At 42.7% G+C, this 27,604-nt stretch overlaps 1 protein-coding gene across 3 annotated transcripts in view; it reads left to right on the top strand.

The window, feature by feature from the left end:
* Positions 1-27,604, top strand: part of Dic1 (Dicarboxylate carrier 1) — a 47,065-nt gene that overhangs the window by 7,459 nt on the left and 12,002 nt on the right. For all 3 annotated transcript variants that reach the window (XM_050176996.3, XM_050176997.3, XM_055069825.2), the window contains exons 2-7: positions 7,832-7,964; positions 10,046-10,165; positions 10,854-11,014; positions 15,799-15,840; positions 21,456-21,570; positions 26,471-26,563. In XM_050176996.3, the coding sequence (XP_050032953.1) occupies positions 7,833-7,964; positions 10,046-10,165; positions 10,854-11,014; positions 15,799-15,840; positions 21,456-21,570; positions 26,471-26,563 (663 nt within the window). In that variant the 5' untranslated portion in view covers position 7,832. The remainder of the gene's footprint in view (positions 1-7,831; positions 7,965-10,045; positions 10,166-10,853; positions 11,015-15,798; positions 15,841-21,455; positions 21,571-26,470; positions 26,564-27,604) is intronic.

Raw genomic sequence — 27,604 nt, 5'->3', positions numbered from 1 at the left:
TTGCTCATAGGATTGTGACAAAGTTGGATAGGATCAAAATACAATTTAGTATGAAGTTTGAGCGTCAGGGTAAAACAGGCGGGGAGTAGTAGTTGTTTCACGTTTCTTTTTACAACCTAGAGTACAAAAAGGTTAGAGGAAATTGGCCTAGAATAAGACCAGCACTCTTAATGAAAGGCTTCAAAATTTGCACACCTCATAAATGTACTGTTCTCAGCAATTCAAATTTGATAATAGGCCCGTGTGGCGGCTGGTGCTTTTTGCCCCACCAGTGGGCACTGGGTGTATGCACCGAGCTGATGTATTGCGGTAAACGATGAAAGCAAGAGCTTTTGTGATGCATTGTGACTACATTTGACCCCCCCCGTGCTTACCGTTGGAGCAAAAAGCACTGGCTGCCCTGCAGGCCGATTTATTGTCTCTTAATTGCTGAGCACTGTATATTTGCTTCATTATTATTTCAGTTCTCGTTAGAATGTAAAGGTTCAAGGATATAAATGAAAACCCGAAGCCATTACTCTGCAGTTATATGAACAAAAGAAACGCCGACACGTGTGGCTGAAGCTGGCAGCTGTCGGGCACAGATAAATGCGCCAACTATTTTCTTTTGATTGTCGTCAGCATATGCAACACCTGTTGGAAATGGAACTAGGTGCCCTGCAGCTGTGCCGCCCCAGTCCTGATGGCAAAAACATTCCTGATTGATATATTGTGTGTGCAGCGGACGTGCAAGTTTAATTTTAGAACATAGAAAAATGTTCTCTATAGCATGTGATTCTGCAATCATATGCATCAAGAAAAACAAAGAAATGTTTTTTGTGATGGTTTGCATTTGAGACTGCGTCATATCTGTGCCCTTGCATTGCAATTGCTGACTCCATTTACTATTGGCAACGAAAAGCCAACCAAAGTAAGGTAAATTTGAGCATGGACTTTGTTGGTGGCAAAAAAAGATTTAACAAGTGGAACTGTCAAGAGATGTCAAGCAGGCGCTTACCAGCAGGTTATATTTGCTCTGATGGCATTTAAAAATGAGGCATTAAAATGATGGCATTTAAAAATTCTGTAAGTATAATGCTTAAAATTTGTCACTCTATTGTCAATATTAAACATGTGGATTCTTACGAAAAGTAGAATGCAATATATTGCAAACAAGAAGATTGTTTCAAAATGTTGCCGAAGGCTTGCGATTAATATGTGGATGTGTGAGCACATACGCCTTGCCCTTGTATGAACGAGAAGAAAAGGGTTAACCGAGGGGCCCGATTTTTATTAATCATAAGAAGCCAACAAACAGTGATACCGAGGACAACATAGGGGAAATTACTTGTACTTAATAAGTGCACTCTTTAGTGCATTTATTAAGTACAAGTAATTTCCCCTATGTTGTCCTTGGTGTGAGTGTTTGTTGGCTTCTTAATGATAAATTAGGGGAAATGAAAGTGGATGAAAAAGCAACTTGCCAGAGGTGGGGAACGATCCCACGTCTTGGCATTGTATGAGTATGTTACTATTTGTCTGTCTACAGTATATGTGCAAAAAGTTTGACTATGTGACGTCAAGTACTCCTTGGAGAGCAGACATTTCTTGTGTCATTTTCCTTGTAAGACATGGCACTTATTTCATGGAGGTGTCCTATATGGTAGTGACGTTGTTAATAAGTTCAATTCCTTTAAACTGATTTTATTCTACCATAAAGATAACAATGATACCTACATAAAAAAAAGTTATGCAGATCCAACGACCATGTTGGAATCAGTGTGAAGTGGTTAATTAGATGCTGTGTAAAACTAAATGGGATGTTTACAGTTGTTTTTAATGACACCCATGCAATGTGTAATAGTATGAACTGTTTGTGTTTATACACCGTCCCCCACAAGTCACTACCGTAATGTCATGCAATGTTTACATTACACCATTTACACGCTATGCTGAAATGCAACCAGCAGTTCGTGTGAACCGATTGCCAGCCATGGCAGCGACATTTCAGTGGGGGCAAAATGCAAAAAAACGCTGGTGGACTATGCTTGGGGTGAATTTTGAAGAACCCCAGGCAGTTAAGTTAATCCGCAGTCCCATACTACAGCATGCCTTATAATTTAGACTGTAGTTTTGGAGCATAAAACTCCAATGATAGATTGAAGTTCATGCAAACACACTGTTATAAATTGACGCAGTTATGCCACTAGGATAAAGGGTATGTTTATTGAAGGAAGGACAGGGAATAGAGGCATATATAGGGAAAAGTATAGCGCAAATAACAGTGGTGAGGGTCACTATTGTTTGCCGATTTCATTCCTGTCCCTGTGCCCCAATGGAAACCAGCGCATGGGCGGGCTCGATTTGGCAAAACAGCAGCCGCACCCATGGCCTGCAACGTGTGGGAGGGTTCACAAGGCAAGCTTCACTCTAAAACTGAAAATTCCGAGCTCTAACTGTTTTTGTGAGGCCAGCAGTAGGGACATTTGGCTTGCAGTTTTTCGTAAAGTACAAGAGAAGGTTCATCATCCTGTTTAATAAAATTGTGGATGTTGAAGCCTAAAGGACCTATGAATAGGCTGCAATATGCTACGAAGGGAAAAATTTTGAACAAAGTTGGCACGGGTTTGTGATGAATTCCTTTTTTTTTGTCGTTCCTAATTGCCATAAATTGACTGCATTTCCTGTTGAATCAAACTTCATCTCTTCATTCTTGTCTTAAAGGAAAGCTACATTGTTTCTCTTCATTCTCAGTGGCTAATAGAGCCTGGGTGTCTGAGCTATAGTTGTGTCATGTGTACTGTAAGCACAATCCACACCTTGCTATTGTTTAAAGGGACACTAAAGAGAAAATAACTTGAGCTGCATTAGCTAATTATCTTTCTGTGATACTGGAAAAGCCACTCTTATCTAGAGAAGAGGCTTGGTAAAGCCAGAAAAGAAACACAAATGAATGTGACACCACGTTTATGTTCCCGCAGCAGCTCACTGTGAGGTTATAAATTTTGCAAGCTGTTATTCTTCCAAGCAGTATCAACTTCGTGTTAGTGTGATGTGGAAAGACACTTGTGAAAGAGGGATTGTCAAAAAAGCAGCGTTTGTAGCATGTTTACCAACCTCGGCTGCTTTCAAGCTGGAGACAGTATTAGCATGACAGTTTTCATGGCATTTGCCTGCTGGTGCTTTGGCAACTCTGATGTCCCATAAAGCATCTGCCTCCTACAAGCCAATTTTGAGCCATTATATAGAAAAAATGCTCATTAGAAAAATATGCTGATGTGTGTCTGTGAAAATACAACTTTAAGCCACAATAACCAGATGGCATACTGCAGAGGTTGCGAAACTGCAGCTCGTGACCTGCTTACAAGTCTTGGTCACTTCATCGGCACCTCAAGGCTGGCTCGTGGCAGGCAAACATTTTGATGCAAAATTGGCAAATGCCCATTGAGCAAAAAAGCCAGCAGTGTCTGTAGCAGTGAACAAAAGGGCAGCTAACTTCCTGTGGCTCCGATGCCACATCACCAACGCACGGGATGCGCTCATGACTCTGGCTTGAGCAGCATGTAGTGCTATGTAGGTTAATACCCGTGCCACACGGGCACAGAAATTGGTATTTAGTTGTGAAGGCCTTAAGTTCCTGAATGACACTTCTTTCCACGGTGCTGCCACACATTCAAATTTAATGACGTTTTACCCAATGGTGTCAACAACAGCGTCTTCTAAATTGACTAATTTTAGGGTAATAATAAAAAGATAAACATGCATTTACAAGTTTAGTCTGCTTTCAAGGCTAGCGAAATGTAGAAATAGGCATACTATGGTGCCACTAGCTTTAGTTTGTCACTGTCTTTTACAACATTGCGACCGACGAAGCACAATGGCGATGGCGATGAAATAGTCCTTGTTGTATACTTGTTGCCAACATATAACACGACTCCGCTTGAAGCAGCATCTCTTCTAATGTTGTTTTTGCATTATATAGAAGTTGATGTGCTTGTTTATGTGTGCGATATGGCTTAAACACCAGAAAAATTTGTTTCTACCTAGATAGGATATTGTTTCAAATAATTTAAGTAAACTGCACTGAGTAAGCTATGGTGTCGAGAGCACACATTTCTCAGTCGAATGACTTCTGGCGAACGCCTTCAGTGACTAGTGGCATTAATGCAAAATCCATTTGATTTGCCCATGTGGCACTGCGCAAATGAAATTGAATCTTAAGGCATTAGGAAGTTAATGCCATTTTCTGTGCCCAGGTATGAAGCATCTACATTGTGGGCAGCCGCAACCTCAGCAGTAGCGAAATGTGCCCATCCAAGCCAGTACACTGCAGACGAAGTAAGGGAGTGGAAGAGTGTAGCAAAATGAGTGAGCAGGCCGGCAGCGCAATCCACTATCGTTGTCAACTCTCGTAATACACAGCAGGTAAAACGAGCATTAACGCAAACATTACTCGCTGCACAAGCTCGAAGGACCGCTGAGGGATGTTCAGTTGGACATTAATGTTTTCGCATTCACAACTCATAAGAAGTGCTTAGGTGTCCATGGATTTATTTTTATTTTTCAATCCCATATAATGTGCACAATATTGCACTGTTTCTCAGCAGACTACACAGTTCATAAACTTTGGCTTCAGTAATTGGAAATAGCTATTCTTGGCTTTTTTGAGTCAAGAATAGGCTTGTAAAGCTCGTAAAGCTTGTAAAGCTTGTAACATTAGTAAAGCTTGTAACATTAGTGCCTGGTATGGTTTGTAAGGGAGGTAGACTTTTTCTGAATAATTCCTGCCTATGTTAATCTCGTCAACCCTGAAATTATTTTTTACCCTAAAGGGAGAAAGTAAGAGCAGAAATTTGGGCAACTTTCCATCAATGTTTCATCAGTAAGCGTTATGCAAATGTTTCGTAAACTGTTCAATTGCTAGGGCCTCTATGAATGTGATGAAATGTACTTGTGAATTACTAAAGGCACTCACTACAAGAGGCAGGTGCTTAACATAGAAATGAAGAGGAACAAGTGCTGAAATAAACAATAGATGTACTATTCTACTTTTATGCTTTATGTTCATCTGTGTGGGGCTGTTGGTAGTGAATAGTTATTGCTTCTTGTTAGCCATTCTACTATGTCAGCCACAGACTCTTTTAAATAGAATTGGGAGCTCAGGGCATCTACCAATCCGGAAAAGCGGGAATTCTCAGCGATTTTGAGTAGTCTGCAAATACTCAGAGAAAAGTTGGGGAATATATGCTTCTATCAGGGAAAATTAGTTGTAATTTTATTGAAGGGGACGAAAGTCGCGGTAATGCTGGCTCGAGTAACAGAGAGGAATCATAACGAATCGTCGGCTGGAGGAGTTGTCGGTGCACAGTCGACGACCGATTTTCGTATGCCTGATAATTCGGACGGCTTCGCGTCACCATCACGTCAGTGTATCAGAACGTCTGAAATTTCGGACGCAAAAACCCTTCGTTGTCCGCTTTTCCGGACTTTTTTTGCCGTAAACTCAGGTCCGAAACGGCATCAATTAAAGCCACCACCGCCTCCATTTTGATTACCGCGCCGCCTCGAATCGACGCTCTCGCACGCAGATCCGCTGGCAGCGGTAGCCACCACCGCGGCATCGTTACGCCTATCTGCTTCGACGTTCGTTATTAAGCTTCTCGCAGTTCTGTGTCGTGTTTTTCATTGAAAGAATTCGCCGCTGTCAGCAATAGCAGCTACTCCGCCTTTAGGGTCCTCGCGATTGGCTTCGAAGCTCGGAATGCACGGCGCGTTGCATAAAGCCGGTTTCCGAAGGTCAGCTTCACCTCGATATAGCACTGTTACGCGGTGAAGCATACGCGAATGTACTGCGGTGAAGCATAACAAGCGTGGGAAGGGGCAATTGTTACGGGACACAGTATGTATTCCTTTATTATGCACGCGTGCACCCGCCAACTCCTGTCACAGTACGAGTACCAATATGCCGAATGAGTGTACTGGCAGGCCTTCAGAGCTTTTTCGTATCTGCCTGTGGCGATTTGAGCCCTTAAGGGCAGTAAAAGACATGCATTAATTTTTTTTTCGAACTGCCCTATTTTTCGGACGTTTTCGCGACCCCTAGGGAGTCTGAAAAATCGGACGTTGACTGTACAACTGACCAAGAGGATGCTTTAAATCGTCCGTGGGGCGAACGAGCGGTGGAAGGAGGACGAGAACAGAAAGGACCTATGTATGCTTTGAGGAATGAATGGGAAGGAAGTGTGCCACCGCTTCTTTGAAGAAGCTTGAACTCAAAAAACAAAATGTTGGCTGACGCCGAGATTCAGGTGTTCCTCACCCAAACCAAGATAAACTCTTTAAAGCAGTGAAACGCACCACAGAGGCATTGTGCACAGGCTGAGAGTATGTCAGGACAGTTGAGTTTGACTTACCAGCTGTTCAGAGAGAATCTCACTTGTGACAAAGTTTGGGCCTCATGCCAATAAGCTTGCTATCAGTTGATAGAAATAGCTGATATTCGAAAATATTTGCTTCCATATGCGTCTCCTTTTATTCGTAATTCAGAATAATAGACGCTATATGTGATGGGTTTTGCCATTTTTAATAGATATTTTATTCACTGTTAATTTGACTAACTGCACCCTTCTGTTTTCTTTTTGAATAAAATAAACACTACTCCTTACTATTAAAACTGGATTAAGTTGTTTTTTGTTGTTTAACATGCTCACTACAGAGTGACAGCATCGGGCAACATGGGGTCAGCCTGTCTTGACATAAAACAAAGTTCTGTGTCCTTAGGGAATTTTTCAAAGGCACTCAGGGAAAACGTGGAAAACTCAGGGAATTTGGACATGTCATCTTGGTAGACATCCTGGTTAAATGGTAAATATTCATATTGGTGAACAAGAAGAGGTGTGAAGCAGCACAGACAAATGAAATTAAGTGAGCTGGAGATGTGCATGTTCTGTGCACTTTTTTTATGAATACTTGTTTTGAATTTCCCATTCTGGCATAAGATATATCCTCTTAGTTTCTGCACTTTTATGTTTGTGTGGTGATGGTGGTAATAAATTGTTACTGCTTGTCGTATTTGCCGCCTTAATGTATAATCCTCACATGCTTTAGTAGAATTGAATCGAATGGAATATAGTGATTAATGCTGGTGCATGTTCCCATTCAAAAAGCGTAGGCACATCGCCTATTTCAAATGCGAGCAGTTGGCTGAGAGGAAGTTGATGGGGCATATACATTTCCTTTCCACTTCCTTTTCATCTGTCCTTGTTGCTTTGAATACTTTTTTCTAGTGTGAGCACATTGACTTCACCCAGAGTTTTGAACTTGCCTGTGGCTCTGTCGTTTATAAACCTTTAAAGGCTGACTGCAATGAAATGCAACTTTGCCTAAATTAATTTTAAATTAGTATAGTATGCACTAATGAAGCAATCTGGGCAAAGCTTCAGCATTGTTAACTGTCTAATTTTATCATTAGCACCCTTTAAACAGCACCTAAGCAGTTGACATGATGCCCTGGTGGTTATGATAGTGGATATGATGTAAATTCCAGCACGTGGCTTCCAAGATTTTTCAGTGTGCCATGGGCAGTGCCTAATCTCAAAGGCCATTCCAAGGAGATGCATGTTCTGGGTCATTCATCACTTCCAGTAAGCGATAATGGCAGCATTTTTTTTCTTCTACGTTTCAGTGTCAAAAAGGTCTATATTTGATGGCTTGTTCATGATGCATCCATTGTACATTATCTGCAACTAGGCTTCTTACAAGGTCCACTGTTTCGATGCAGTTGGTCTTTTTAATACATTGCCCTATCTTTTGTGTGATGTGTTGCTCTGTCTCTCTGTAATGATACCTTCAGAATGGCGATGCAAAAGCAGCAGCTGCCGGGGGCGGCCCCGCCTCGCAAGCAAGTGCGTCTGGCCCGGTGGTACTTCGGGGGTCTGGCAGGATCTATGGCTGCCTGCTTCACACACCCCCTTGACCTGCTCAAGGTTTGTCACGGTGGTTGTCCAGCCAGCCCATTCAACACAGACAGTGCATTGTCCCTCAAAGGGGCGCTGACTTGTAATTTGGAAGTTGTAAAATCTCAACCACAAGCTTCTCACATAGATAAGAGTCACACTTAACAAGTATGATTGTTTTTAAGTGTAATTCTCATCCGTGTGAGAAGCGTGTGTAACAGGTATGATCGTTGGATGTTCCTTTGCTCTCCATATGCCTTGCGAACAATTCCTCCTCCAAAAAATGAGAAATAGAGAGAAAAAGTATGATTGTTGGGAAACACGTATAAGATATATTATTTTTATCTGATGTTTGATGCTGAAATGCCAGAGTGCGAAAGGCTTTCTGAGCGACTTGGCACGTGCACTTCCTGCGCCCTATTTTGGAGGTAATCTCTGGCGGATGCAAAGCTGGGGTGAGCCAAGATGGCTGATGGCTGCATCTGCGCTGAGCTTCTGGGTGCATAGTGCTGGAGGTCATGTAATATCAACTTTCGGAGATTCATTGAAGCATGATATAGCAGAACCGTTTGCTGTCCCCTGTTTGCATTCTTCATCTTGCCAGTGTTGTGACAGCAAGTGTTGGCGGTCATTGAGTGAGACGTGCTCACGCTTGCCTGTGTGCACATAGCACCATGCTTGTTAATTTAATTAATAAGCGAATGTTTACTGCAACTTATATGGCCAGTAAAACTACGAAGCTTACTTATTGTAGTTATCTAATACTTTGCTATCGCTATCAATGCTCTGCCTTTTGGCTGAAACTGTGACTTCTATTATTGCTTGAGGTGAAAATAATTTTTAAAAAATGTCATGTTCTAGTCACACAGGCAAATTAAGTAACACTTTGATGCAACGAGTTTCAATTCGGTGGGATGCTGCTCTGTAAGAAAGGAAAGCGCAATTTTTTTGTTCATAGCAGTGCCGGTCTGTAAATCATTAGGCCCTTCAGTCATGGCGTACATGTTTGTTGATGTGACTTATTTTTGCCATTTGTGCACAGTGGCTGCAAGGAATAGACAGTGAACATAAGCTTTCAGTAAATTGAACATTATGCTTTCCTAAAGTACGCCCATTTCACTTAGTCAAATGTATCACTTGAGACTACAGCTTTGGTGAAGGTACTGCCGTGTTTGACGGAATGTTTGAAGTGGGACATTTCAGTAGTACATGTAATTGCGAGAGATATTTTTTTTCCCTTGTGATGCTTGCTGCGAATAATTAATGTGCGCATGTAATTCAAGTGGGTGATTCAATATTTTTAAGGAGGAAATGTAGCATGACTGACTGCAGAATAAATGAATATTTAATTATTATGTAATTATGATGGGTCACTATCTAAAATGCACAATGTCATTCTCCCATCTTGACTTGCTTTCTGTGGAGTCTCCGATACCTTGGCATAAAATTATGTAAATTTCACACATTTATCTATAGTCGATCATAATTTGTGACTGCAGGGCTTAGGCATATTATAATTTGTCATTTGTAGAGAATGTTTGCAAAATAGTGCTGTGTTATTGTCAAGCGCAGTGTTTTTAATAGTTGTCACAAGCCAAGACCACTTTGCATCAAAGATGAACAGAGCTAGAATGGCGTTTTCCATCACAGATGGCACGGCAACATTTAGTTTGAAGTCAGAAAAACAGCGCTTTAAAAATTAGTGTCGGCCCTACATGAAATGGTATTTTAAATATTTTATAAGCACTGCTGTTGAGGCTACACACTTGCATGTATCATAGTTCAACTAATGCACTTAATGCGCTCACTAAGAGTGACACCGAATTTGCCCATCTGGCTGAGGTATCAGAGGTACCAAAAGTACCAGCCAACTGCCTTCAGAAGTGGAGGGAATAGAAAGGGTAGAAGAGAGGAAGACAAAGGAATCATGGAGGATAGAAAAAGGACAATAAAGGAACATTCCAGTAAGTCCACTAGGGTCACTATAGAAGCACTGAATGAGCTAGCGCTCAACAAAGGTCTGTTACCATCAGCAGGATACACAGCACGGTAGTAAGAGCATGAATTTACTAATGTATGCACATTCACCCCCCCCCCCCCCCCCTTTGTAGGTGCATTTGCAGACACAGTCGGTGGGGCGCGTCAGCCTGGTGGAGAGCACAATGACGATCATCCGTCACCAGGGTGTCCTGGCCATGTACAATGGGCTCAGCGCGTCCATACTGCGGCAGGTTGGTTGTTGTAATGACCCTTTAATACCACCTTAACGGAATTGTAGTCCATGTAAAAATTTCATGAGATGTAAGTACCCAGGCATTTGGAGCTGCGCCTGAACGTTTTATTTTGGTTTAGATGTGCTGTGTGTTTAAGTAATTTCAAACTGTCGCATAATGTGCAGACAGCGGTGGTGCGCTGACAATGTGCAGCCATTTTTGTTTGCTGCAAAATACATGTGGAGTCAATAGATAAAATAGGGCAGGCAAAATGCATGAGAATTTTTCCTGACAGCATATGTGTACATATAATATGGCATTCTCCATGCAGCCTATCTCTGGCTGTTACCCAGCCTATTAAACACACAGGACTTACCAGTGTTTCCCAAATTGAGAAAAACTTCAATGCTGTGTGTTTTCGTTACCTTGGTTACAAGTGCCTGTGAACCTAGTTTGATATTTGTTTAATGCAATGCAAGTTAAATGGTATCATCGAAAATATTATTTGCAGTCTGATTCTTATTTTGCCAAAAGGCATTGAGAATTGGCCTGTAATCATCTATAACAGTGCACCTAAGCAAGCTATGCCTCACTATCAGCCATAGCAGAGCCTCAGTATGTATCCTGAATGATAGTGTCTGGCTAAAAATAAAGATCACTGTTAACTCGTCGCGGGGTTCCAGGCACAATTGTTGTCATGCTGCAGTTGACCTACTCAACGACACGGTTCGGCATGTACGAGGTCATTCGGCAGTACCTGGTTAAGCCGGGTGAGAACATGAAGTTCTACCAGAAGATCTTCGTTGCTGGTGTTGCGGGCGCCACTGGCGGCTTTGTCGGTACCCCTGCTGACATGGTGAACGTCAGGTGAGAAAGCATTAGCCGTTAGGCAATTTCAGTACAGTGTTTTGGCTGTTTACATAGGTGCACACAATATGGCTAAGGCCTAACTGTACACATATCCTTGATGAGAATTTTAGTACAGTATTTCACATGGAAAATGGATGGCCAACGTCCAGTGCTGTGGCGCCATCTGGTGTATAGAAATCAAGGCACTTTTGTGGCAATAGTGGCATCGTTTGTTGGGCCTGCAGCCTGAGGACAGCTGCAAATGTTGCCAACACTTTGTTCTCAGGGAGATGGCACTTAGCAAAAGCTGATGTTACCATTAATGTTTTGCTGTCGCAGCACAGAACAACTAACAAGGCTGGATTTGGGTTGAGGCAGATGGCTTTGGCACCGTCATATTGTTACACTAGCCGCGGTAACCACGTAAAACTCGCAAGCTAAATCTAAGTGATAGTATGTGCGCGTGACCTACAGTACTCTTCATAGCATTCTGTGCATGTGCATTTTTAACTTGTGACTTTATAGCATCCACAAAGGCTTTGCGTACCCCATACTAAAACTGCCTAGTACCTACTGGAGGGGCTTATAGGTTTTGGTATATTCTGTAGTTGAGCAGAGGTCACATGTTAAATTCCCAGCTCTGACGACTGCATTGCAGGGGGGTTGGAATGAAACATGCCGGTGCACTGAAGTTTCAGCAGTTGTTGATGCACTGAATTAGTTCAAACTAGCATATTTTCATTTCAAGGCTCTGTTTACATTTCTCTGTCAGAGAAATAAATGTCCATTGTTAGCAGAGAAAAGGAAGGCCAAACTTTCCATTCCACACCTAACCAAGTCACCAACATCGCTGCTGTAACTTCGCACATATTGTGATATTTTCACATAGCTGCGCTCTTTTTTACGCAGCAAAAGATCATGAGCCACTCTGTTGAGTCTTTGTTTACTTCTGAATGCAGTATATTGTGAGTGGACATTATCGTAAGAGCAATTAGAGGCTATAAATGTTTATGGCTTCATGGGAAGCTAGTCCGTGTGAAAGTTTCGAGATGGCATCAACACTGTTCATTTGTTTCTGCGTCCGTCTTTCTGTCCACACGTTTAGCCTCATAAGCTCACATCCATGAGTGGTGTGGCTCCACTATTAAAAAGTTCAGCCTCTTAGTTGTCATAAATGCTGCTGTGCAGTGCTTTGCGACACTTGTGGGGTAAGGAGACACACACAAATCACACTAGTCGATAAGACGCACAAACGAAAATTTCGAGGGGAAATGGGGTCTTCTACACTGTGAAATATGAGATCTCTGCCATCTTATAAAAGGCAGTTTGAGTGAGGCGGTATACCGTGTTTACTTGCATGATGATTGCACTCGCGCAATGATCGCACCTCTGAATTTTGTCGTCAAAATTAGATTTTTTTTTCTTTCCTGTGTAATGGTCGCACCCCGAACTTGCCACAGCGATATGCCGTGTGCCAAGTCTAGCTAATGGTGATCGAGCTTACCATCTTTCGAATGCTGTCGAATGCTATTGCGAACAACTCTTCAAGACATACTAAGTGGTCTGCACGCACCAAACATTCTTATTAAGCAGATGCCCCGTTTTATTCCTTTCATCACTTTCCACACTTCCATGAAAAAAAGAGCTATAACCAAACTGGCCTTGGCTTTATTGCTTGTAGGCTTTATAATGGTTGTGGTCAGCAACAACAACAAAAAAGGCGCCTTTCGATTCTTCTCGTCTGCACACGTGGGCATGCAACAAATCGCGAGCGGCAACGATAGTAGCCATGTTTACACTGATACGTTAGAAGTGTACCCTATTCATATGCCGACGCTTGTAACACAGCTAAGATATTTGCCCGCACTTGGCAGAAACGTGCCCTATCAGGATAGTAGTGAAGACAAATGCCGCAGTTTCTGCAGCATACCCGCCATGTGTTTCCATGTCACTGGCAGTTAAGCACACCCATCTCTGTTTCTGTTCCCTCAAAGTGGACATGGCTGCGTTGTTGCCAGAGACTTGTCGATATTAACGATATTATTTATTACTGATATGGAAGAAACTGTTTCAATGCGTGTAATGTACCCGTGAAAAGAAAAAAAATCGCATTCGGCACGTTCAACTTGCTGAAGCCGTTGCCAGTGCCTCCGAAGTTTGGAGCGAGCTGTCAGAATTTCTGGAAGCCGTTGACAGATCAACGGGCAACGAGTTTGTGAGTGTGGATGATGGTGTCAAGGCCATGGGAGATCCCGAAAACGAAGACTACATTGCCGGCATCGTACCGAGCAAAAGTGATCATGGACACAATGTGCAAAGCAATGACGATCCCTTGCTCACATACTCCGAGGTGATTGGTGCACTCGCACTAGTCCGGCGCTTCTGCGCGACTAGAGTGGTTCAAGAAAAGCAGAATATCAAATGCAATGAACTGCAAGGAGAACAACACATGGTGCTTAGACAGCAATCAAAAGCTGACTGATGACTAGAGACCAGAACTTTAAGCAAAATGCCCTTTTTACCTTGCCATTTGTTGGGCGTGTTGGTAAATTGAAAGCATATTTAGTGCCAACAAATAAGGACGGAAGGGAGACAACACCACAATGCGCTATTTTTACTTCCTGAACGTGCTTATTTACTATATAAGCACGAAGCTATGGATGTTAAAAAAATTAAATGGCATCTTTGTTGAGCCTATAGATGGTTAATTTAATGCTTGTGCTTATATCAGATTTCTTTAATCTTTCTGGAAATTCCTTTTTTTTACATGTTTCGTCTTAACCTAATTTTGATTAAACTGATTTCAGTTGCTGAAAAACTGGGCTGAAGGCAGCCACTTAATAAACAAACACTTTGCCAGTGTAAAGGCGGTTATTACCAGCTTTGAAGCAGACGAGGGTATTTCGGTGAGAAGAGCTCACACACTGCTGTTCGCAATGAGATGCTTGAAGGTAACTCAGCGTATTTGCATGCTCACTACACATTTTAAGGGACACTATCGAAATACTTGAATGCTCGAGCACAGCTCTGACATTGAATGTGGTGCTCATTGCGGACATTCAGGAAAGTTTCGCCAGCATTCGTAATTGGGCTGTTACTAAGAGTTAGCTTGAAACTTATGTCCTGGGCAAAAATTTTGGACTTTCAATGCTGAAAGAACTGCCAAAGGTCCTAAATGTTTAACATTCTTCCACTCAATAGGACATTGAAACATTGATCTTCCCGAAAAACAAGTATGTGCCGCTAACATCAATAGATGTGTAGCGTGTTCCGCTTGTGTGTGCAAACTAATATACTCTGTAAAAATGGTGCAGCAGTAACATAAAACACGAAAATACTGAGATGGTGCTTCGTTATCACTGCTTTCACAACTTTCCTCTTGGTCTTTTTGAATTAGCACAACTCAGCATTAGTGAAGGCCACAAGACCAATGTGGAAAATTACATGAGAAAAAAGTAGAAGGCAGGCACGGGCCGGCGTTTCCTTGTTCCCAGTTTCTTATGCTTATTTTATTTGTGTGTGTGTTGTTTTCTTCACTCCTTTTAAGTTGTGCTAATTCAACAAAATGCCATTGAACAGCAACTCACCCAAAACACTACCCTTGTGTACTTTATTTATTCTCCAGTCTAGTCTGACTAGGTTTCCGATAAATGTTGTCACCTATGCAAACTGCCTCATTCCGTTTTATGTTGAAAATATAATTAATATGACAAAACAGGGTGTTTATTGGACTGTGTTCTTTAGAAGATCGTAGTTTATCCTTATATACACAGTGTAAATGCCTAATATTTGAGCCTATACATGCCTAAAGGTCAGACTTTTGATGCTTATATATGCTGTGTTTGACAGTTTTAGCTCCTGTTAGAGGGCGCTAAAATAGAATTTTAGTGCCTAAACATCCAGTCTCTAGTGATGACAATAGACATTAAGCATGAATAAGTTTTCATTCTGCAAATCTAGACATTGTAAACATTGTAGGTTTAGTCTTGTTTCTGATTGGCAGAATCATAGGCACGCAACTTTTTATGTTTTTAATATGATATTGGTTGAACGCTAGATTTGGAGATGCGCTAAAATTAGGTAAATAGTGCCACCTGAAGCAGTAGCCTGCTTGGACTTTATTTCTGCTTCTTCCTTTAATTAGACTCACTTGGTAATAAGGTCAGCTTTGTCGGTTCTGTCAGGGTCAAATTAATGGAAGTTTATTGTGGTTGCTGGAGTTGTCATTGTGGCGGTGTCTACCGTGCAATCACAAGCTATATGGCAGTGAAAGTAGCATACGCGTCACAATGCACGCAAAGCACTCTGGGAAGTGGCTAGTGCACTGTCGTGGTTTGTAATTTTAATGGATGCACTCCCCAATCGTGCATGTGCATTGTCTGCTAGTCTGCTGCCTGACTGTAATCATTGTGCATGAGGCTGCATGCTCTGTCATTTCTAGATGCCATGCGGTAGTCAGAGTAGCAGATGACGTGCGAGTGCTTTTTCAGTGTGTCTCTGTTCAACCTACAAACCACATTCTGCATATTCTGGGGGGGGGGGGGGGGTCACATGTTCGCATGCTCACTGTCAAAGCTTGTTACTGTTACGCACAACTACACAGAAAAAATAGGTGTGGAATTGAGTGTATGATGCCACCTTAATTGGCTTTAAGATTGATTGGATTGCTAAGACAGACTGGTAATTGGTTCCAAGAGACGAACCACCTAAAACTATTTATATTTATGTGTGATGTGGCAACGCTGTTTCTGCAGGGTGATCCTGATTTCTCTCTCATTCTCTCTTTTTTTTAATGGCTGAAGGATGCAAAATGACATCAAGCTTCCTGTTGAAAGCCGGAGAAAGTAAGTACTTATGCCTTTATGAAACTTGCCTCTTTTGTTCTGGTAAGTAAGTCAGGCTATAATTGGTTGGAAGCGTGGCAGCATTGTTTGGAAAAGACGTGTTGTTTAATTTAAGCTTATTTACAGTCAAACTTTGGTACAGTTAAACCTAGATATAACAAACTTCAATATAATGAAATTATTGTTATAACAAAGTATTCCACTTTTCATAAACTCATAAAGACGGCCTGGCACTATGTAAGCTGTCTTCCCGTGCGTTTAGGTTGCGTAATGTCGAGTTTCGGTGACCCTTCTGGAGAGAAAGACAGTCAAAGCATTCCCTCCCTGCTGCCGGCGCTTTTCCTGATAGCATCGTCCCAGTGCGGGCAACACAATCAGCTGCGGGGGCGAAGTGCACGTGAAAGAAGGCATGGCTGGCTTCCGTTAATTCGTGCCGCCAATGTGAAGATATCGTCGACTTACGTGGCATGAGACCGTATCATTCGTCGCCATTTCCCAAATTTATGAAAATGAATTGTTGTCTTATCAAATTTGCTTTTTTCGACTGCTCGATTATTCGGGAAATTGTGCAGCCACTTTCTTTGCAAGAAAAATGTATTGGCGACTGTACTTATTTGCATAAAAAGTCAAATTTCAGTGCAAGGAAATTTTGATATAATGAACCGAATTGCTGATTTTACCGACTACATTATATTGAGGCTTACTCTATAATGAACACAGCTGTAATGAAGTAAATATGAAATTTGATAGGTCAATCTTTATTACAATCAGTGTTCCACTGCTGCTGTAAAGAAACTGATAATGCAAGTTCTGAGACAACGTTGGTTACGGTGAAGTTAATATTTTTTGCTGGCTGCTCAAAGTATCTATTCTGTTGGCAGAAATGTCCAGTACGCAGCAAGAGCAACTTGAAATAGCACATTTCAGACGTGCATGCGTGTCTTGGTCAGTAGCCCCAGCATCATAATTTAGTGTTACTCACTAGCTTTGTACCACCTTGTGAAACTGCCAATGGGCTGTCCTAATTGGCCGGTTGAAAGTGTTACACTTACATTTCTTTTGCACAAACCTCATATTGTTGTGTTTGCTGGGTTGTACTGTTCACACAAAGTACAAATTAATGAAATGAACACACATGTGCGCATGTGCTGTTCACACAGAGTCCTTAGTGTGAACAGCACAGTGTAGTAAACAAAACTATGTCATGCCAACTAGCACCACTCAAAGCCTTATAGACCTGATTGCAAACTTTATTGCTGATATCAGTGTGTACACTCAAGACAAATACAGTAGAACCTCGTTGATACGCTCCCATTACGTACGTTTTCTCAGTGCCAACGTTCGCAAGCAACAAAAGAATGGCCCAATAGAGTTACGCTTATTTTTTGGTGGTTCATATATTCTTGGAAAATACGATTCTTTGGTACCGATGTACAGTATGTTGCTAAACTGCAATTGTATGGTACATTTTTCAGCCACTAGATCCCATGTAAACAAGAAAATGCGCGAGGCGTGCGCAATCAAGAACAGTTTATAGCTGCCCACTGTGGCAGCTTCACCACGATACCCGCCCACCTGTCTCATGTGAGAACGACGGTGCGCACTCACTTTTTCATTTCAGTACCAGCAAATCTCCGGGGTCATCACACGTGGCATTCACAGCTATCACCGCCAATCCTATTGCAATAAGCGTCTTCACCTATCTGTTTCATAGCGCATGGTACCATTGGAAGCATAGCACATGCTTTTAACAGGCCATAACCAAAATTCCCCACCGTTCCCTGCTGCATACTGTAATCGTATACTTTTTCCATCTGCTAGATCCTGTGTGAACAGGAAATGGCATGAGGTGCACGTTATCGAGAATGATTTATAGCCACTCGTCTCATGTGAGAACGACGGCGTGCATAGTCTCTTATTCCATTACCAGCGAATCTCCTCCTGGGTCATCGCACACTGCATTCACAGCCATCGCCGCCAAACCTATTGCGATAAGCATTTTCACCTATCTATTTTACAGCGTGTGAGTGCCATTGTTATGCCGTACTGCACGCTTTTAATAGGCGATAATCAATACGTGCTGCCGTTCCCTGCTGCAGGAGCCATCATTCCTTGCTGCATACTGCAATCGTATACATTTTCCAGCTGCTAGATCTTATGTGTACAACAAAAAGGCGTGAGGCGCATGCAGTCGAGAATGGTATATAACTGCTTGTCTCACGTGAAAACCATGACGCGCAGTTTCTTATTCTATTACCAGTGAATCTCCTGGGTCGTCACACGCCGCATTCACAGCTATTGCTGTCAAACCTATTGTGATAAGTATCTTCAGCAATCTATTTTACAGCACATGGTGCTTTGTGCCATTGCTCTAATGCACGCTTTTAGTAGGCGATAATCAAAACGCACCACCATTTCTTGCTGCAGGCGGCCCAATATGGGCATAACGTTTCGCTTCCGCGGCATCCAGCATCTCGTGCCGCAATGATCCACACGTTTCGCATTACGTAGGTCTTATCAATACTTGAGTTGGTCAAATTTTTCAGTTAATACTTCGGATCGTATGTTTCTTTCTCACATTTTTTCCAAAACGTATGAACGAGGTTCTACAGTATCAGATTTGACAATGGTATATTCATGTTGGATGCCACTTCTTTATGATGAGGATTGACTGTACTAGAAATGCAGGAGGGTCAAGGATGAGCTGGAATAGAATTGTGTCTTAGATAAGGAGAGCCTTTTCGACATAACGTTACGAGAAATTTAACTAATTGCTGCCCAGCAATCTCATTGAGTGCTCTAGGTTGCACACTTTGAGCACACCTCTTTGATCAAACAACCGTGCCTTTCTGCAAAGTTGTGTGTCATTCAATGCCACAGTATCATTTCGTCATGGAATTTAGCAGATAAAGTATGACATTTTTGGGTGTGTAAACGAGAACAGGAAACATGTTAGTGCAGGGAAATGGAGTGCAAGGGAATAACAAATTTCATCTTGCAAGAGCTCTCCTTGGTGAATAGAAAGCATGCTGTCACCAAGAGTGTTTTAATAACCAACTGTTAAGTATCGTTAAGTGATCTGTGCACTTTCTATATAGGGCACACTCATATTACAAACTACTTACTGAGAATTGGAAAGGAACAACAACCCATATACAATGAATACCTAGAACCACTTATAATAACTTGCATCCCATTTTGCCATCCTATTGAAAAACAAAGACAAGCATATCTTCACCGATTATATAGATAGCAGGTACCCATACAACTTAGGTATTTTAATTTTGTGTGAGAATGTACTTGTTTTACATGTCAATGTTTTGAAGTTCCAGAAGGAAAGTGACTTTTTAATAAAGGGATCAGGCTACGATTGCTTACTCAGTAGAAGCCTATCGGTACCCACATATCACATTGAACCCTATATAACATGGCTGTATTGCGGTGAAGCTGACTTTAGGGAGACAGCAAAAACTAGACTCTCACTGTGATATCTTATAGGGAATGACGATCACATACTTCAGACATTTCGTGCTTTCGAATTTGCTTGTGTACTGCAAAGTTTGCATGACCGCCACATTCAAATGCAACACAAGATGCAGGAACATTACAGAATGGGAACATAACGCGTAGGAGTATATGGGCTTCAAGGCAGCACTGTGAAAATGCAACAGCGAGGAACGCATCAATGGGGATTTCGCTGTATTGAGTGCTTCTGCACCTTAACACAAACAACACATTTCGTTCTAGTCCACACCAATCAATAAGAGGGCACCCATGGTCAGAGCATGAGTGCATTAATAATGTGCAACATACACGAACATGCTGGACGCTGTCAATAATGGGAGGCACTAGCGATGCTTCTCCTATTAAGCAACTTTTTGACTCTGACGCAGTGAGACGGTTATTAATGTTGGGAATGCTACACGCTCCATATTAACCACACAATTGGGGACAGTGCACTTGTATGTGCTCCAAAGAGATCAGGGTGTTGTATTGGTATGTATGTGGGCACAGTTGAACTTTGATGTATGTATAGAACATAGATGTAAAATATTATTGCTTATTACAAGGTATAAATGTTGGGATTTGATTCGCCCTGCTTTACTTCAATGAGTATCCTACTGCTATAACAATACCAAAAATACAGAATCCAACTAAAGTATGAGTTGCTGCAAAGCAAGTTTTTTTCACATGACACAAGATATATGTTCTGGTAGCAAAAAATGTCAAATACTTATGCAGAACTACTTGAAATGGTGCATCTGTACGCGCATGTACGTTCTGACCAGTGGCTTGGTTTGGCTGGCTGACAGCCGAGCTGAGCAGCTTACTGGTCAAGCCAATCAGAATCCACAGGAGATCTTTTGCAGGCCTATTGGTGGCATCACAGTTACATTTCTATTACATTAGAGAGTTTTAGATTGTTAGTAGGCATACACTTATCACTCTTCATGGAATACCTGTTTACCAGAGACATTTGCCACATTTATTTCATTATAAGGTGGTCATGGCTGTAAGGCAAGAAAGCAGTTAGGGGACCCAAGAAAGAAAGCTTAAGTATGCATGCTAATATTAGGCGATATAGAGTAGCTGAGGGATTATTCAGACTTGTTGGAGATTTTCCAAAATAACGAATTACTAGCACAGCCAAAACGTGAAATGGCAACTATGAAATGGGGATGAAGGGCGCTTCAACACGTGGAGTGCAAGTATGTGCCAATTCCTTCTGTAGGTGGAGCCTCAAGTCGGCGTGAATTTTACCCTATAGTATAGCTTCATGGCATTGCGGCCACACTGCCATGAAGCCACACTGTAAGGCAAAATTTGGGTACTAAGTGGGCGCTGGCTTTGAGGCTAAGGATTTTGGGAATAAAACCTTACCTTATATTTGAGTAAATGCGCTATATGGGAGTCCACATTCATAGTGCCATCAAGTGGCACAGAGTTCAACCAAAATGTGTACAGAACTGCACTGGCTAACCACATTCTACTTAGCTGTTGCTGTAAAGTGTCAGCAATTATGTAACCATCAATGCGAAGTTAATGTTTATTTTTCTTCAATGGAAGACCCACATAACAAAAAAAAGCCTAACACAATGCAGTTGAACAGAGTTTCACAAGGTATCGCTATCCATCCCAGTCTGCCATCCCAGTCTCCGATAGCCCGGTAGTCCGTAAAGATTGGTATGTTTAAAGAGAAGTTTATTCTTTATTGACTTGACCATGTTTTTTTTCCTCACCAATATCCTTGTGCACACCTATTGCGAATAGTATTATACATAGTGAAGCTATTTTTATGACAGATGGCGCTTCATCATCACACGACTCAACTGTTGTAGTAAATTTATCAGTAGGCAGTGAATGTTGGTTCATTAGAATATAGGAGGATGCCATTCATATACGGGCTGATCACAAGTCATAATTCTGCCTAACAATCACTGACCATGCCTGGTGATACTGCGGTTGAGTTGTGCATGCATGGGTTCACCTGTAAAGAGTTTGTTGCATTTATTGTTCAGGGTTTGTCTGCTCACTTTTCATGATCACTGCTGCGTGACAGTATTGTTGTCTTTTACTCTGACATGCTGATCACATGTCTCATTGCTTTTGTTCAGCTACAAGAACGCACTGGATGGCCTCTGGCGTGTCTACCGGCAAGAAGGAGCACTCAAGCTTTTCTCAGGAGGTGGTACAGCTACAGCTAGAGCTGTGCTCATGACTATTGGGCAGGTTGGTGGCTGTCTTTCGTTTACAGTTTTCTTCTACTGAATGACAGTTCATGGTTCGGCACTGGCATTGTTGTGTCGTTGCATGAACATCTGCACCAGAGCCTGCAGCTAGTGATAAAGGAGGTGTGCACAGACAGAGGGGCATGTCATGTGGTACAGTGGAATCTCGATTATACGAATCTCACGGGGTCACGAAAAATATTCGTATTAGCTGAAATTCGTATCATCGGAACAATTAAAACTAGCTGAATTAAAGAGTCAGAGGTGAACTCACTCAGGCACACGTACGTAAAAAGCATTTATTTTTTGAAGAAAAAGTCTCTAATGTCCTTCTGCTTCTTTTTCTTTGTCAGGTCACTTAGCAGACTTTGTCCAAATCCATAAAAACGCGTGCATGTGTCGTCGCTGATTTCATCCGCGGCCATAGCACGCCTCAGAAGTTTGAGCGCGTGCAGCGTTTCAGCCACCGGTGGTGGTCCTTCGCCGTCGCCCACGTCTAACACAAAGAACGCGGCCCAAAGCACAGCAGCTATGTGGAAAAGGAGGAAAAGAAACAAAAGTGCCACCGCTTCAAACTCCTCACGCCCAGTCGTGGCCTCCGTGCTGTCCTGCGCCGTGTCCCCGCCTCCGCACCAAAGGAGAAAGGGAGAAATCGTGTGACTGCACGCTGTTTTCTTTCGCAGCCGTCAGTGGGGCTCATGCTCGCGGTCACATCCGTCCGTGCGCTGGAATCGTGCCAACTGTGGCCTCTCCTCCGCGCAGCGGCGCAACCTCCTCCCTTCCTTAGCAACCGGCACACCGGTGGGGGGCGCCGCTGTGCATAGCAACCGTGACGTCACACAGCAGTAGAACGAGCGCACGTCGGCTGTGGCAGCTGCACTGCCGCTGCTTCGCCAGACGTCTCGTTGCAGTCGAGTGGGTCTGACGCATGGCTCCGAAGCGGCCCAGTGATTGTGCGCCAAGCGGTTCGGGGAAGCAGCAGCGGACGCCAGATTCCCCCAACACCAAACACCAGAAGAACAAGGAGCGAATGCACATGCGACGACGGAACATGTCACCAGATTCGAAAGTAAGGGAGGCAGAACGGACACGCCAACAGCAGCTGATTAGATCGCCGGGTATCGAAGGCAGGGAAGCAGAATGAAAACGGCAGCAGCGACAGGTGATATCGCCGAACACCAAAGCAAGTCAATTGGAGCGCAGACGGCAGCACCGACTGGCCATTTCACCGAACAGCAAAGCCAGGGAAGCGGAGCGCAGACGGCAGCAGCGTCTAGCTTTCGCCAAGTACACTTTAGAATTTCCAAAGTGTCTTCGGTAATTTTCGTATCAACCGACGCGGGTCGAAAATTTATTCGTAACAACCGTTCCCTAGCACGTTGCAAAGTAATGGGGCTTGGCCGGGACCACAGAAAAATTCGTATCATCTTGAAATTTGTACTAGCCGTGATCGTATCATCGAGATTGCACTGTACATACACAATAGTGCGTAGCTGCATGGAAAGTGCACTGCTGACGAGGGAGGTGTTGCGTAATGCTAGGCAAGGGAGATACAGCAGCTGTGCTTTCTGTGACAACTGAAGTCCGATTTCATAACAAAACTAGTGAATATTGCAAGTACTGTATTTATTCAAATATGAGACGAAGTTTTTACCCCCATATTCTTTAGCCTCAATGTCATCTTCTCTCCATATACGCGAATTTGGCCTTTGGGTATAGCTTCACGGCAGTGTGCATTTCGCCATATATTGTGGCTTCACAGCAGCGCGACTTTCCCTTTATAGTGTGACTTACGGCAGCGCTCGCCTGTAAGCCGTGAAGCCACACTATAAGGTGCTATTTTCTTTTTTGGGGTCCCCCAACTGGCACCCTCGCCTTATAATCGTGACCGCCTTATAATTGAATAAGTACGGTAGTGCTAAACTGCAATATGCAATAGAAACTCATTCATACATCATGGAAAAGGTGCAAAAAAGAGGCGTACTAACCGCGAAAACGTACTATCCAAAGTCACAAAAATTCTGTAATGTGAATCATTGCAGCATGAGACGCAGACGTACGCTGAGCTGGTGGGATCCTAGCAAACCTGCATTGTCATTTTTGTGGCTTCAGCAGGCTTATGTTTGCACATCTCGAATTCTACTTGGGTCAGCAGTTTCTTGTGGTGGAGCATTTTGGCAGGTAGTATTGTTGTGGCCACTTGGTTGTTGTGGCAGGAAACTTGTCCATCTGGCAGCGGGAAATGGAAACGAAATTGAGCTGGCACATGACACTGGAGTACAATGCCACCAAAGTACAATGCCACACAATGCCACCAGAGTACATTTCTACCAGAGTGAAACCTGACCCTCACTTCACGGTACCTGCTGCAGGAAACAGCGGTGTGTTTCAATTATTTCCTATTAAAAGCGTGCACTAAGCTTCCAACGGCATTGTGCCGTACAAGCTGTCAAACTGATAGCTGAAGGTGGCTATCACCATGGATATGGCAGCGATAGCTGTGAATGCAGCATGCGATGATCTGTGAGGAGGTTTGCTGGTACCGGAAAAGAAAAATGAGCGCATGCCGGTGTTATGACATGACATCAATAGGCGACTACTGTGGGTAAGCGGCTGTGGTGAGTGCCTACTGCTCTCAGTTGCACATGTGTTATGCCTTTTCTTGTTCACATGGAATTTAGCAGCTAGAAAACGTACCATGCAATGGCAGTGTAGCAATGCACTGAATGTTTTTACCGCAAGATCGTGTTTTCATAAAACGTAGAGTCGATTTCAATTGATTCAACCCTGACACGACCGTCGAAATTGGTCTAATTATCCAGAGGGTCGAGTTGAACAAGGTGTAGATAGAAAAAATAACCAACACACCGATTATTCATTGCTGGTATTTGCCCTATTCTAACATGCACTTCCGAATCAATGATTTGCCCACATTCTTTGCATTCATAGCAGAAAACTAATGTAAAAATAACAATGAAACTCCTAAACAAAGTAGAAGTCGAGTGCGCGCCTGGTCTTTTAGCAAGGAAAATTGGCAAAAGTCTAATATGCTTTTTGTGAAAAGAGGTGAACCAACTTGCCCAAACCAAGGTGTTATTCTATGTGTTGCACATTGGCAGCTGGTTTCCTGAAGTCAGCTTCGCCGCATGGCTTTCTAAAGTCAGCTTTTCTACAATACATTTATGTTCAGCAGTAAAGCATATGAACGTTGGGAAGGCAGTTTTGGTTTCCTGATTGCTCTGCGCAAGCAATTTTTGACCCAGTTTTTTTTGTAAAAAGAAAAGCGTGCATTAAAATGTGAGCTACGATTATAACTTGATAATCTTCCTAGGGCTGACGAAAAATTGGCATTTTCGATGGTAGATAGCATATGTTCAATGCATTCACTGACCCCTATGCCCACCGAGACAGACACACTGCGACTAAAGGGGTCACAGTAGTGGTTATTGTGGTCACCATAGAGGCCAGGTGCCTGCGTGTTGACGGGTCAAGTTTGAATTATCTGGCAAAGGCCAATTTCAGGATTGAAGTATTGAAATTTGGGTCCTTACAAATGCATGAGCACTAGCCAAGACCTTTAGTCGGGATAGAATTAATAAAAAAAATTGAATTAACCAAAGTTAAATTGAGAGAAGTCCACTGTATTAACCATTAAATAAGGACCTTAACTGTACTGGGTCATTCTTTTTGTTCTCAATTGCGAATGTTGGTGCCGTGAAATTGTACAAAACGGAGATCGTATTATTGAGCTTGTACTGTAGCTGCTAAACCTAAACACTATTCAACTCGTACACAAACCTATCTGTGGACTGATATGGCATGCAGTGAAGGAGAATAAATGTCACAAACAGTTGGACCACAGAAAACTGGCTCACATATGGAACTGACATGCACCTCATAGTGATGACAAAACTTGTCTGACGCCTAAATTTCGTAACCTTTCTTTCCTCACACCACTTCATAACCTTATGTGAAAAGCCCTTCATGCCTCCTCCCTGCAAAGCTTTGAGAAAGCAAGCACATTCTGAAGCCTGTCTTCACTTTTACTCATGGAGGAGTGCTTTTGTAAGTAAGGGAACCTGTCGTTTTATGGAGATGCCTTTAATCAGCAAAAAAAAAAAGTTTGTCAGATGTGTTCCACATTGAAGTGCATGCTATTTTACTAATGCGTGGGCACTTTCTTCCAATTTTGTTAATGATATGTAAAAAAATTAACCCATGGGAGGGCAAACTGTGACATAGGCAGCATCAGACTGCTAGCATTGCTGTTTTAGGAAATGCTATAACGCCATTACTTCCTTAAAGTCAGACTTTTGTCTCAGTGTTTGCCAGCGGCAGGTGGTAGCATGCATGCACCTGTGTGCATCCTTTAGACGCATTGAGGTGAAGCTCTCCAGGATCAGGAGCATTAAAAGGAAGCATGAAAGTAACATCAGGACTCCCTTACGGTGAGGAAGCACTATGAAAGCTTCCAGTAGGGTGCCTTCGGGAGCAAGCCTTAGGTGGCCTAAACACAAAGGGCTTTCTTACTGAGGTAGGGAAGGTTGCAAAATTTTATCTTGAGCCATCTTTCAAAGCTTTTTTGCTTAGCAAAACGTTTTCTTGGGTGAGCTGGTTCGTAACAAAGAAGTAAAATTGATAGCACAGAAGAAATGATGCCACGAAACACTGCGCAGAGTTGCTCACAGTGCAGTACATAGCACAGTGCACAGGAGGTAGTACCTGTCCTGTACACTGGCTTTCTCTACGTCATCTTTCTCACATTGTAAATTTCACTTAATTATTTTTTGCTTTTATGGTCAGGTGCCAAAATAATCACATATCCCATGTTATCATTGCATTGTGCTCGTCATCTTGCCAGTTGAAATCTGAGGTGCATTTCTTGCTACCTTCTTCCACAGATCTCATTTTATGAGCAGATCAAGCAAGTTCTGCTGACGACCGGATATTTTGGTGACAACCTAACGACTCACTTTGCATCCAGCCTAATGGCGGTAAGATTCTGATATCAGTTGTAGCGCAATACAGTAGGTGATCTTTGAATGAAATCGCTGTTTCGCATCTTTTATTCTTCATTTGCCATCCTTAGCTGCATCGAAGACCACATCTTTGCAAGTCAGCAAAGTAATTTTGAGTCATTTAACAAAGCTGCTGGCACATTGCATGTGTGTGCTTCGCCACATGTTGTTGTAGTAGAAAACCAGCTTGCAGTGGGTGCTCATTTTTCACATTTCGTTCTTCAGCACCGTAGAGATAGAGTGGATGATTAGAGCCAGGAGGAAGTGCTGTATCAGAATCTTGAACCTTATCCATAAAATTAAAAACAAAAACAAATAAAGAAACTGGAAGGAGCAGATGGGGTTTAGTGGAATTCCCAAAATGCGAGATGGTCAATAACTTGACGGGTGATTAACAAAGGGAAAATCAGACATTCACCCCTTCGTAGCAATTGCTACAAAGCAAACCCATACGGGTTCCTCGAAAGAAAAGCCTCGTAGTTGAAGAAAAATTCTTCCTGGTCTGGGACTTGAACCTGGGACCGCTGCCTTTCTGGGGCAGCCGCTCTACCATCTGAGCTAACCAGGTGACTAGCAGATGGCAGGGCGAAGTCGAATTTGTCAACAACTCGAAGCAAATTTAACATCGAAGCAAATGCAAGAGTTTGATGTAATAGTCCTGCGGAACCCCCCAAGGTGGAGAGAAGTAATTAATAAAGGGAAAATCAGACAGCCAACCATTCGTAGCAATTGCTACAAAGGAAACCCATACGGGTTCCTTGAAAGAAAAGCCTCGCAGCTGAAGAAAAATTCATCCTGGTCCGGGACTTGAACCCGGGACCACTGCCTTTCAGGGGCAGCCGCTAGCAAATGGCAGGGCGAAGTCGACTTTGTCAACAACTCGAAGCCTTCCTTGTATGCCTTCGCGAGAGCCAAGTGGTGCGAAGAAAGTGGCTCATTTCTTCGATCTCCATAGTGCCGGAGATGGCATATTGCCAACACATGACGCTGTTGTTAGGCTGTATACGGAGACGATGT

Source organism: Dermacentor andersoni, chromosome 8 (genome assembly GCF_023375885.2).
Source record: "Dermacentor andersoni chromosome 8, qqDerAnde1_hic_scaffold, whole genome shotgun sequence".
Taxonomy (NCBI): Eukaryota; Metazoa; Arthropoda; class Arachnida; order Ixodida; family Ixodidae; genus Dermacentor; species Dermacentor andersoni.
This window is presented reverse-complemented; position numbering and strand designations above follow the sequence as displayed.